The sequence below is a fragment of the Phalacrocorax aristotelis genome, chromosome 17 (genome assembly GCF_949628215.1).
Source record: "Phalacrocorax aristotelis chromosome 17, bGulAri2.1, whole genome shotgun sequence".
Lineage (NCBI taxonomy): Eukaryota > Metazoa > Chordata > Aves > Suliformes > Phalacrocoracidae > Phalacrocorax > Phalacrocorax aristotelis.
This window is the reverse complement of record NC_134292.1, coordinates 1901474-1912937: the sequence shown is the minus strand read 5'-3', so window position 1 is coordinate 1912937 and position 11464 is coordinate 1901474. Positions and strand designations below refer to the sequence as shown.

At 51.8% G+C, this 11464-nt stretch overlaps 2 protein-coding genes across 2 annotated transcripts; one reads left to right on the top strand and one right to left on the bottom strand.

The window, feature by feature from the left end:
• Positions 1-1988: 1988 nt before the first annotated feature.
• Positions 1989-2628, bottom strand: CDC26 (cell division cycle 26). Its single transcript, XM_075112434.1, has 2 exons — positions 2474-2628; positions 1989-2386 (listed from the first exon to the last, which is right to left on the bottom strand). Exons 1-2 carry the CDS (start codon positions 2552-2554, stop codon positions 2204-2206), a joined length of 264 nt encoding a protein of 87 aa, XP_074968535.1. The 5' UTR covers positions 2555-2628; the 3' UTR covers positions 1989-2203.
• An 11-nt stretch (positions 2629-2639) lies between these two features.
• PRPF4 (pre-mRNA splicing tri-snRNP complex factor PRPF4) lies at positions 2640-11217 on the top strand. Its single transcript, XM_075112417.1, has 14 exons — positions 2640-2766; positions 3461-3638; positions 3844-4030; positions 4249-4336; positions 5134-5213; positions 5478-5571; positions 6521-6615; positions 6930-6988; positions 7625-7748; positions 8936-9025; positions 10162-10284; positions 10442-10549; positions 10635-10753; positions 10916-11217. Exons 1-14 carry the CDS (start codon positions 2695-2697, stop codon positions 11107-11109), a joined length of 1611 nt encoding a protein of 536 aa, XP_074968518.1. The 5' UTR covers positions 2640-2694; the 3' UTR covers positions 11110-11217.
• Positions 11218-11464: the final 247 nt, after the last annotated feature.

The following is an 11464-nucleotide window of genomic DNA, read 5'->3' as shown; positions in this document are numbered from 1 at the left end:
TTTTGGAAAGAATCCCCAATGCAGAGACTGCAGCTGAAGTGGAGGCTGGTGGCTCTTACTGCAGCATTCAGAAAGTGACTTCAAGAGTAAGTGCCCGTTTTTATCAGCAGGAGGCCCCGCAGCTGGGCAGCTCCAGCCTGGCCTTCCCCAGCCCCTTTTCTCTGGCACAACTCTTCTGTGCCTGCTGTGCTGGCAGGCGTGAGCAGCAGGGGCTGAGCGTCTGCCTTCAGGTGGTTGGGGATGGGAGTGAGGAGCAGCATCCTCTGGGCCTGCCCTGGCCACAAGCACTAAGCCCTGAAGCTGCTGGAACAAGAATGCAGGAGGCCATGGAGTTGCCATTTGTTTCAGTCCAGTTACACTTTGTGGAGTGTGGGGAAAGCCAGGACGGGAAGATGAATTGGTGCCTCCCAGATGTGCTTTCACCTACAGAGGGAGTAGTCAAAGGATGAGAGTTCTAGGGAGCTGTGATAACAAGCCCCTCAGTGCATGGAAGGTGTCTGTGTACGGCAAGGAATACCAGTCTCCCTCACAGAGATTTACTCTAGATTGTATTCATCCATAGAAGAGAAATGAGTGGCTGGGTTGGTTTTTCTTCCCCTGTGCAACCACCTGATATCTGGAACCTGCTGCTTCCCTGTCAGACCTGGGGCGTGCTGGGAGCGCCTGAGGAGCAGAGTGGTCCTGGGTAATTTTGTGTGGTGTTAGACTGGAAAAGCAGCAGCTCTGCTCTAGGCCAGACCGTGGCCTTTTCCAGTTTGAAAAGTTTTTAAAGTTTTGTACATTTCCCCAGCCCGACCTGAAATTTGATGCACCTATAACACATGAAGCATGAATTTTAACAAGTCTGGCTTGGAGCATTGCTTTAGATACGGAAAAAAAAAGTAACTGAATGCTGTGCTGCAAGATAGTCCACAACAGTCCCAGCCAGGAGCAGAGCGTGCCTCCAGTTCCACCTCTGAATTCCCTGTGGGTGTCCTGGTGCAGGCCCCAGGGCTGCTGGCACCCTGCTCTGCCTCCCTCCCCGGGCTGCAGGGAACAGTGTTTCCTAAACACCAACAAGCTGCTTCAGTTTTTATAACTTGCTTCCATTGGGTCACCTGCCTGTGTGCTAGACTCCTTTTTGGGGCTCTGCATCACCTCACCTTTCATTACATGCCCGGCCAGCCAACGGTGGTACAAAGCGCTGCTGTAAATCCTGGTACGTGCTACTTAGCCTTTCAGAAATCAATGCCCCTTTCTGCTTTTTATGTGATGCCATCTATAAGGAAATAGCTGGTGACCTTTGATCGAAGCAACAGGCATCGCTGGCAGCTACGTGAAACTCCATCACAGGGTGAGAAACCAGCGGAGCTGGGGTGACACACCCCTGGGCTGAATGAAGTGAAACAGGTAAGCATAAAGGAAAAACCGCTCAATCAGAAAACACAGGATATCGTTCCACGTCCACGTGCCCAGTATGTCCTGCTGCATCCAGGTGTGCAGCCGTTCCCTGCCAAGGGCCTGGCCTGCATCCCAGCTGTGCCGCTGGTTGCGACGCGGCGCAGGGCCACCTCTGTGAAACATCTGGGACTGGCTGACTGCAATTCCTGACCTCCGGACACTGCTCAGTCACGAAGTGTTGCCTGTCGTACCCAGCTGTGACACCCACTGCCTTCCCGCACGCAGGCGTGTAAAACACTGACCAGGTGCTCCCCAGCATCTTCTCCTTAGTGGGCTCACCGACTTGTAGGGCTAAAGGTTTAAACCAACACATTCCCCTGGTGCCATTTTTAAGATTGCTAAATCAAAAGATTCCCCAAAAGATCCTGCCGCAGCGTGTCACCTCCTCGCTGTACCGGGGCGCACGCAGGGGATGGGAACAGCGGGGCTTTGGGTGTTTCTGTCCCTGCCTGCGTGGTCTCTGCAGCCGTCTTAAAGCGGTTCGTGTGATTTTTTTTGTGTGTTTTTTAGAAAAGACGTATTTATTTAAAACAAGACACTTGGCCAAGGGCTGTTCACAGGCGTGTTAACCAGATAAACTTAAAAAAACAAAACGAAGAAGACAACAAGAGCAAAAGCGAGGTGCGGGGGGGGAGGCCCGGCCCGCCAGCCCCGCCCGGCCGGCGGCTGGCCGTGTCCCGTGTCCCTCTCGGCCGGGGGTCCCCGGGGGGTGCCGGTGGCCCCGGGGGGGGGGGTTCCAGGGGGACCCCGGGGGGTCCCGCCGCTAGAACTCGAAGGTGCCGAAGTGGGCGGCGCGTCCGCCGGCCTTGGGCTGCGGCTTGTAACCGATACGGTCGTTGATCATCTGCTCCCGGCTCTTGTGGTCGGTGCCCAGCGCCATGGCCGCCGCCGCCGCCTCCTCACTGGCCGCCGCCGCCTCCGCCTCCTCCCGCTGCTTCTTGCGGCTCTGCGGGGCAGAGGAGCCGCGTCAGGGCGCTCCCGAGGGGCGGCGGGCAGAGCCGCCGCGGGCGGCCGCCGCCGGCCCCGCTCGCACCTCCAGGTCCTTCCGGATGTTCTCGAACTCCTCGATGTCGTCCAGCTTCAGCTCCAGCCGCGTCGGCTTCCGCCGCAGCATCGCCGCTGCCTCCGCCGGCGAGGTCCGCGCGCCGCCCGCCCTGCCCCGCGTGCCCCGGAAGGGCTTGTGAAGCGCCGGGGCCCGGGGGCGGCGCGGCTCCGCGCTCCGCCCCTCTCCTGCCCTCCCGCCGCGCCGCTGCTATGGCCGCCGTGCGGGCTCCGGCGGCGCGCGGCGGCGCGCGGGCCCCCGTGCGGGCCCCCGCGCCTGCGGAGGTGAGCGGCGGAGGGGGGGTGGGGGTGTGGCGGGGCCGTTACCCACGCGGGAGCGGTACCGGCACCCGCGGGCCCCGCCGGGGGCTCGCGTCGCCTTCGGGCCTGTGGGTCTCGCCGTGCGGGGGGGCGGCCCCGCGCCCTCGGCGCCACCGGAACCCGTCAGGGCCCGCGGCCGCGCCGCTCGCGTGTTTTCACGCGTTTTTACAGAATCCTTTGATTTTTCGTGGGAAGTCCGTTGTAACGCGGCTGTGCTGGGGGGAAGGAGCCGCTCAGCCTCATCTCCCTCGGCTTTCCGGGGAGGGCGGCAGGAGCCGGCGGGCGGCATCGCTCACGCCTCTTCTGGGGCTTGTCCACCAAGACGAGGAAAAGACTCGTTTTCTAACAGTTTTTTTAAAAATAAAAAAAAAACACCAAAACCCCAGAGCCTTAAAACTGAGGTCAACGCAGATAACAAAGAATCAAAAGACAACATAGTCCAGTTTAAGCGAATTATTCAACATGGTATTTTACTTTTGATCTTTGCACTTGGGGCACAGCCTGACTTCCCAAGATCAACACCTCACATTCAATTTCAGGGTCTTCATGACGTACATACTAACTTTCTATAGAAGAGCAGTGCTTTTTTGCACAAACAAGCTGTTAATTGTCTCCTTTTTAGCCAAAACACACTTAAAATTCTGCCCTTACCTTCCAGGCCACCAAGAGCAAGCCCGCAGAAGAGAGCGATGCTCCTCCGCCCAAGAGGGCCCCCATCTTCTATGGCAGTTTGGAAGAGAAGGAAAGGGAGCGCCTGGCAAAAGGCGAATCGGGGTTGCTGGGAAAAGAAGGGATGAAAGCTGCGCTCGAGGCTGGCAACATCAACATAAGCAGTGGTGAGATGTTTAAGCACCCTTCTGCCCTCCCCCCAGCTCTGGAATGTGACACTTTCAACAGCTTCTGATCGAGTTTTGAGCGTAATTTAAAATCAAAACCATGAGGCCATTGTGTGGACTGTTGGTGCTTTGTTTGGATATCCTCTTTGAGAGGGATCTCTTGTCCAACCCTTGTTTTCAGTCTGATGGTTTCTTTTTTTTTCAGGTGAGGTCTTTGATCTGGAAGACCACATGAGCGAGCGGCAGGCAGAAGTGCTGGCTGAGTTTGAGCGCAGGAAGAGAGCCCGGCAGATCAACGTGTCCACTGACGACTCTGAAGTGAAAGCCTGTTTGCGAGCCCTGGGGGAGCCCATCACACTCTTTGGAGAAGGTCCTGCGGAAAGGAGGGAGAGGTGCTGTGTCTGCCATGAGTGTTGTGGACGGGGAACTCTCGGTTTATCAAATTCCTGACTTTTTCCTTGTAGTTGGGGTGCAGTGAGTGCTGCCAGTCAGTAGTGCTTCATTACGATGCAGCAAGAGTGCTGAGGAAGAAAGAATGGCAGGTTGTGACTGTTTGTCAGGTTAGCTGAGAATTCGCGGAGTGAAAACTACTTAATGTGTTTCTTTCCAGATTAAGAAATATCCTTTCGGTGGTTGGCACAGACGCATTAAAAAAGACCAGGAAAGATGATGACAGGTCTAAAAAATCCAAAGAAGAGGTAATGGTCTCTCTTGTTCTCTCACTGCTGAGGGAGGTGGGTATGATACTCTCTGAGGTGCCTTATTTTCACGGTCTCTTCGATGTCTGGGACTCTTGGTTTCGGTTGGTCTGTGGATTCTCATGTCATCCCTTCTTGCTCGTTCTGTGTTGCCCATTTTAGCAAAATGGTGGCAATGTGTTACCTAAATCCGGGAGTGTTAAGCCTGGCTTGTGCTGCAGGCTAAGTCCCGTGCTGCGTACAGCACGCAAAGCAGGAGATCAGACATTTCGACTGTTACTTAGTATAGTGTGTCCTTTATTGTTCTTTTTTTCTTCCCGAGTATGAAGACAAAATATGTTCCTGCTACTGCATCTGTTTCTCCTTTCTCTTTTCCTTCTGTTTCTCCTTTCTCTTTTCTGAGTCCATTTTTTCCTTATTGTTTCTGGGGCTTGCTGTAAGAAGTAAGGACAATTTCTGCAGCTCTGGGCTTTCTTCTTACTGGGTGATGCGTAAGGAAGGAGGGAGCTGTACGTCGTTAAGTAAAAGGGAGTCAGTGTTCAATTGGAATATTCTCAAATGAAATGGCAGCACGTCAGGATCTGATCTGTAGGGCAGAGGGTTTGACTTGTCTCTCTCAATCCCTTTTTGTAGGGCTTGTAGTTATGCGAAATGCCCTTAAAAAGAGGCTTTAACACAGCAAGAATTAAGAGCAGATGCTGTGGTGGCACTTATGTACTAAGAGGTTATTTAAGGTAGCTGAATGGATGAGCAGTACCGCTTCAGCTTTTTCTTCAGTTTTGCTTTTTTTCTTACAGTATCAGCAAACCTGGTACCACGAAGGACCACGCAGTCTGAAAACAGCGAGGCTGTGGCTTGCTAACTACTCGCTCCCCAGGTAGGGAAGAACAGCACAAACGAAGGAGGGAGGTGCAACCTTTTGTAAAATCTAGCCGCTAATCCCACCACAGGTAGTGCAGGGGATTTGAGATCAAAGGAATGGGGAACATACGCTGGTAGGCAAGGCCAGGTTGCTTAGAGCTTGAGTTCTCTGACTGGCTGTAGTGTTAGCCCAGTTTGGGGGAGGAAGGAGGAAAGGCCTGTTTCCAGCAGCAGGGCAGGGAAAATACAGGGACTTGTTACTCCACCTTTCCTTTCACAGGGCAGTGAAGCGGCTAGAAGAAGCCCGGCTGCTCAAAGAGATTCCAGAGGCAACCAGGACATCGCAGAGACAGGAGCTACACAAATCCCTGCGAGTAGGTTTGGCAGCTGCTGCTCAACTGCTGTGTTTAAAACTTTTTGCTGATCTCCAAGGAGATCAGAAAGAGATCAGCTGCCCGGAGGTGCATGTAGTTTTCTGTGCTGTGCCTGTCACCTATTGGAAAGCTCTGCTTCTTCTGTTCCCTGATGATATGCATAAAGCATGTTCTAACTTTCTTCAGTGATTCAGAGAGAGGTACTTTAGTTGTCCCCTTGCATGGCAGAGGGGTGAAGAGACATCCCTGCATCGCCTTGCCACTTGCCTGTGAAGCTAAAGGAATTTATTCCTGGCGCTGTCACGGGTTTAGCTGGCTAGGAAGGGACTGCTCACTTTCTTCTTCCTGTACAATGGTCGCTAGTGCACAAAACCAAGGGAAGTAATGACCAACACAGTAATGCAGAACATGTTTTAGATGACTCTGAGATGCCCTTTTCGAGCATGTTAAGTCAGATTCCCAGCTTAACTGAACAGAATGGCTCAAGCACACAGTGTGCTGCCGCTCTAATCCTGTTTACACCCAGAGGCATTAGCTGCCAGAGGATTTACTTCTCCCCTAAGCACACCACACTGCCTGCCCCAGTCTTTCTGGTTGTATTAATTGGATGAGTTGTAGAAAGAGGCCAAAGCTACAGTAAGTTCTCTGTCGAAACTGTAGTTGCAAAGCAGGCCCGTGGGCTTATTTGTGACAAGTACCACGGGTAGTACCTTGAGACCTACGCTGTGCCCCAGGGCCACGTTAGCTTACGTCGGTCAGGCTGGCTCAGAAGCTCTCGTGCCTGGAGCTGGAGTGGCTTGGAGGTAGCTCCTCCCTTTGAAACCGACTTTCCAAAGGCCTCTGCCTCCTCCTGCCTCCATTTGCCTCCTTCACCTCAGTCCTTGGCCAGGGCTTTCCCTAGGTCGTTTGTACTTTACTCATTTATCATTTTCTTTGTATTTGGTTACAGTCCTTGAATAACTTCTGCAGTCAGATTGGAGACGATCGCCCGCTGTCCTACTGCCACTTCAGCCCCAATTCCAAACTCCTCGCTACGGCCTGTTGGTAAGTTCTCTTTTACACCACTTGCTGTAGCAGCCGGGAGAGCACAGCAGGAGTGAAGGAGAGGGATCTTATTGGAGGTCTGTGAATTGTGAGAGTTCAGAAATGCTTTTTCTTCCTACTCAGAACTCTCTTAACTCTGTTTTAAAGCTCAGCAGCGATTTTAATCTGAGTCCATTAGTCCCTATGGCTGGTTGCCCAAAGTGTATTGGTATTTTAGCCAGTGCAGAACCCCCCTGGGTGGTTTTGCAGCTCTCTGTTTGATCTCTTCTTTGATGTTCCTGTCTACACTGACGTCTATTTCTTGTATTCAACAGGAGTGGATTGTGCAAGCTGTGGTCCGTGCCTGACTGTAACCTTGTCCACACCTTACGAGGTAGAGAGCGGCTTCCACTGAGACTCTTTGCTTAGTTCTTTTGTTCCTCTCTGGATTGAGTTCCCATATCTGAATTACTTTGTGACTCAAAATGTAGTGTTCTTTAGGCAGATTTTATTCGAATGAAAGCGTCACTCAGGCTTGCGGAGCATGGGCATGTGTCTCATACTCAAGAGGAAGTCCTGGCCTTTCTTTCAGAGCCAAGACCTGAGTTTGTTGTTTCTGTTTCTGAATGATGTTCTTGTTTTGTTTCAAATGATGTTCTTGTTTTGAGCCAAATATCCGCATTTTTGGCCAGGCCACTTAACAGCAGTAAGGTTCTTTGAACAGTGGTCACAACTTTGACTAAATACAAATGTGAGGACAAATCTGTTGATTGACATGTTGAATCCTCACTGCATTTTGAGAGTTACAAACCTTGGTGTTTGATACTCTTAGTTCTACTGGAGTTGCAGTTTAGCTGTTTGCAGGACAGGTGTGTTGGGTGGTTACAACGCAACTTCACCCAACCTGGGAGGACGCAGTGAAAGTGTTCACTGGTACCTGACTAATTAGTAACAAAGAAATGCTGTTTTTCTTAAGAACTGGCCAAGATCGTGCAGCAGAGTATGAATTTTGATTTTCCTTTCTCTTAAGGACATAACACCAACGTGGGAGCAATAGTCTTCCATCCCAAAGCCACCGTCTCCCTAGACAAGAAGGACGTTAACCTGGCCTCGTGTGCGGCTGATGGGTCTGTCAAACTCTGGAGCCTTGAAAGGTCAGAATAAGACCAGGCATGCCCATCTGCAACACTGTTGTTTTGGGGTTTATGTTGTGTTATTTAACACTGGACGTTTACTGTCCTCCTGCAAATATAACCTTTTCTTGTAGTTATACCAGTGCAATTCCTGGCCTCAGCATCTGCCACCCTCTTCAGCAGGAAAAGAGGTCACCCTGATTAGGGGACTCAAGGTGAGGGGAAACGGTCTGAAAAGAACCAAGTCAGAATTGCTGCTGGGCACTGGTAATCTGCTTTGGGTGATGGATGGAAGATTCAGAGACTGTTTTATTCTAACCTTTTATTTAGGAGAAAATTTCCCCTCTTGGATATTAAGAAATGACCCTTTGAGTTATTGGGAAGCACCAGTGTTCAGAGAGGGACTAACCAAATACATGACCATGCACCATAGCTTTGTCCAGTAATAAACACAAGTGGCTCTGTCATTGCACAGTGGAGTTCTGGAGATTCACAGCATCTGTCTCAAGCCTGTGAAGAAGAGAACGGTGTAAATACTGAGCCCTAGCATCTGCTGTGTTTGACAGATGGGGCCCTGCAGTGCACCTGAGGAAGAGGCAGGCAGCTCTGAGATCCTCAGCTATTTATGCTTAGCTGAAAGCCACTGTTCCTAGTTGCAGAATCATACCTCTGCAAAGGGAGAGGATGTTCACTAGTCTCATGTCACCACCTCTCTTTAGTCGGTGTGTTGGAAAGAAACTCTAAATGCTGTTCAGGTGTTCTGCTGGCGGCTACTGACCTGCTGCCTGTAATTCCGGAGGACTACGTACTCACTCTTGTCTCTGCGATTCCTCAGAATAGCTGCATTTGCTGTAGTTCGGGATGTGTTCTGTGGAGTCACGGCAGAGCTCCCTGCTGCCCAGGGAGTCTGCATTTTGTTTCTGCTGTTACTCCTTTCAAAGTCCTGTTAACATGGGCCGTGGTAATTTTCAGGAAAAAATTATCCCAGGAGAACTTTATAGCCAACATCAGTGTGGATAAAGGGGTTTCACTTAGAGCTTTAGCTGTGTGAACAAAAGGTAGAATCCAGAGTCATCAGTTAAAACTCTGATTTTCCCATCTGGCTTGTGTTTAATTAGCAGCTGCTGGCTGTGATCATGTTCGCAAAGGCCTGTCTAGAGCCAGCCACCTCTGACCAGTGTCTGATGATTTTTGTTTCTGTTTTTCAGTGATGAACCGGTGGCAGATATTGAAGGACACAGCATGAGAGTGGCACGTGTGATGTGGCACCCATCTGGGAGGTTCCTGGGTACTACCTGGTATGGAGATTTGGTTAATTGCTTTGACACATTACCATTAGCTGTCTGGCTGGTAGCTCCTCCGCAGAGGAGCCCAGCGTCAATGAGGGTTGGCCATTCTTCACAACAGCTGGGCTGTTGCAATGGAAATAACAGTGAGTCATTGGGATTCCTTTCTCTGCCCCTCATATGAGACCCTGTTGGTCTCTAGCTGGAAATAAAATGCCCACTGAGTTAGTGAAATATCCCATTATCCTCCTTGGAGATACATTTATTATTTATTATTTACTGCTGGAGGGCAGGAAGGCTCTGCAGAGGGACCTGGACAGGCTGGATCGATGGGCCAAGGCCAGCTGTGTGAGGTTTAACAAGGCCAAGTGCCGGGTCCTGCCCTTGGGTCACACCAACCCCAGGCAGCGCTGCAGGCCTGGGGCAGAGGGGCTGGGAAGTGCCCGGCGGAGAAGGCCCTGGGGGTGCTGGCTGACAGCCGGCTGGGCATGAGCCAGCAGTGCCCGGGTGGCCAAGGAGGCCACCAGCCCCCGGGCTTGTGTCAGCACTGGTGTGGCCAGCAGGAGCCGGGCAGGGATGGGGCCCCTGTGCTCGGCCCTGGGGAGGCCCCACCTCGAATGCTGGGCTCAGGTTTGGGCCCCTCGGGACAAGAAGGCCCTTGAGGGGCTGGAGCGTGTCCAGAGAAGGGCAGCGGGGCTGGGGCAGGGTCTGGAGCACAAGTGTGCTGGGGGGCGGCTGAGGGAGCTGGGGGGGTTTAGCCTGGAGAAGAGGGGGCTGAGGGGAGACCTTACCACCCTCTGCAACTACCTGAGAGGGTGTTATAGTGAGGTGAGTGTTGTCTCTTCTCCTAAGTTACTAGTGACAGGACGAGAGGAAACGGCCTCAGGCTGCATCAGGGGAGGTTTAGACTGGATATTAGGAAAAATGTCTTTACTGCAAGAACTGTCAGGCCCTGGCACAGGCTGCCCAGAGAGGTGGGGGAGTCATCATCCCTGGGGGTGTTCAAAAACTGTGTAGATGTGGCACTTGGGGCCATGGTTTAGGAGACATGGTGGTGTTGCGTTGAAGGTTGGACCTGATGATCTTAGAGGTCTTTTCCAACCTTAATGATTCTGTGATTCAGTTGGACAAATGCTTTCTTTTTACAGCTACGATCACTCATGGCGCCTGTGGGACTTGGAAGCTCAGGAGGAGATTCTCCATCAGGAGGGGCACAGCAAAGGTGTCTATGACATTGCCTTTCACACGGATGGGTCTCTTGCTGGGACTGGGTGAGTTTGCTTTGTGTCAGGACTGGACATGAAATATTATCAAGGTTTTGTTGCTGATTGATGACAAGTGCCTCAGCAGTTTCTGCTGGTGAGGCTGAGTGTACTCTGGCAGCTGCTGAAGTCTCTGATGGGTAACGCTTGGGTTCTCTCTTCCTAGGGGACTGGACGCTTTTGGCCGGGTGTGGGACTTGCGCACAGGACGCTGTATCATGTTCCTAGAAGGCCACCTGAAGGAGATCTACGGGGTTAACTTCTCCCCAAACGGGTAAGAAAAGAACTTGCATGGTTTACATGGGAGCTCTGAGTACAAACCCCAGCTCCCAACATGTTCTTCCTCCACCCTTTGGCAGATACCACGTCGCAACTGGCAGCGGTGACAACACTTGCAAGGTTTGGGACCTCCGCCAGAGGAAGTGCATCTACACCATTCCTGCCCATCAGAACCTGGTCACCGGAGTGAAATTTGAACGTAAGTGCCTCCTGTCTTGACGTTCCTCATCCCTGCTCTCCTGAGCTGAAGTGGGAGGGGATGGGGCAACTCAGAAATGCATCTTCATGTCAAGAAGGCCTCTCCTGGTTAGCAGGTTTTTATGTGCAAATCTCACTTCTCCCTTCTCCTCCTCTGCTGCAGCCAATCACGGGAACTTCCTGCTCACAGGCGCGTACGACAACACCGCAAAGATATGGACTCATCCCGGCTGGTCCCCTTTGAAGACACTGGCTGGTCACGAGGGAAAGGTGATGGGACTGGATATCTCCCTCGACGGCCAGCTGATAGCGACCTGCTCCTATGACAGAACCTTCAAGTTGTGGACAGCAGAGTAGCTCAGAGGTGCTGCTGATGAACTGGAATGGAGATGTGAATGGCTTCGAACTAAGACTTGCTTTTTTTTTTTATATATTAAAGATAAAAAAAGAAATCGGTTGTTGCAACATGCCGTATGGCAGCTGTCATCGCTGGCTGATCTTGTGTTGAGGTGGTTTTGAAACACCTGTGTTTGCCAGGGCTTGGCTGATGTTCTGCTTTTTAGGGCTTTGTTTGTATAAAAACTACAGCAGATACTGCTTTCTGCTGTAATCTGCGTCCGCCCTCCCTTCCAAGTTAGGCTCACAGGTTTTTCTCCAGTCTGTTTTAAGCACTTGTAGGTAGCCACAGGCCACCTCCAGTATGGTGTGTTGT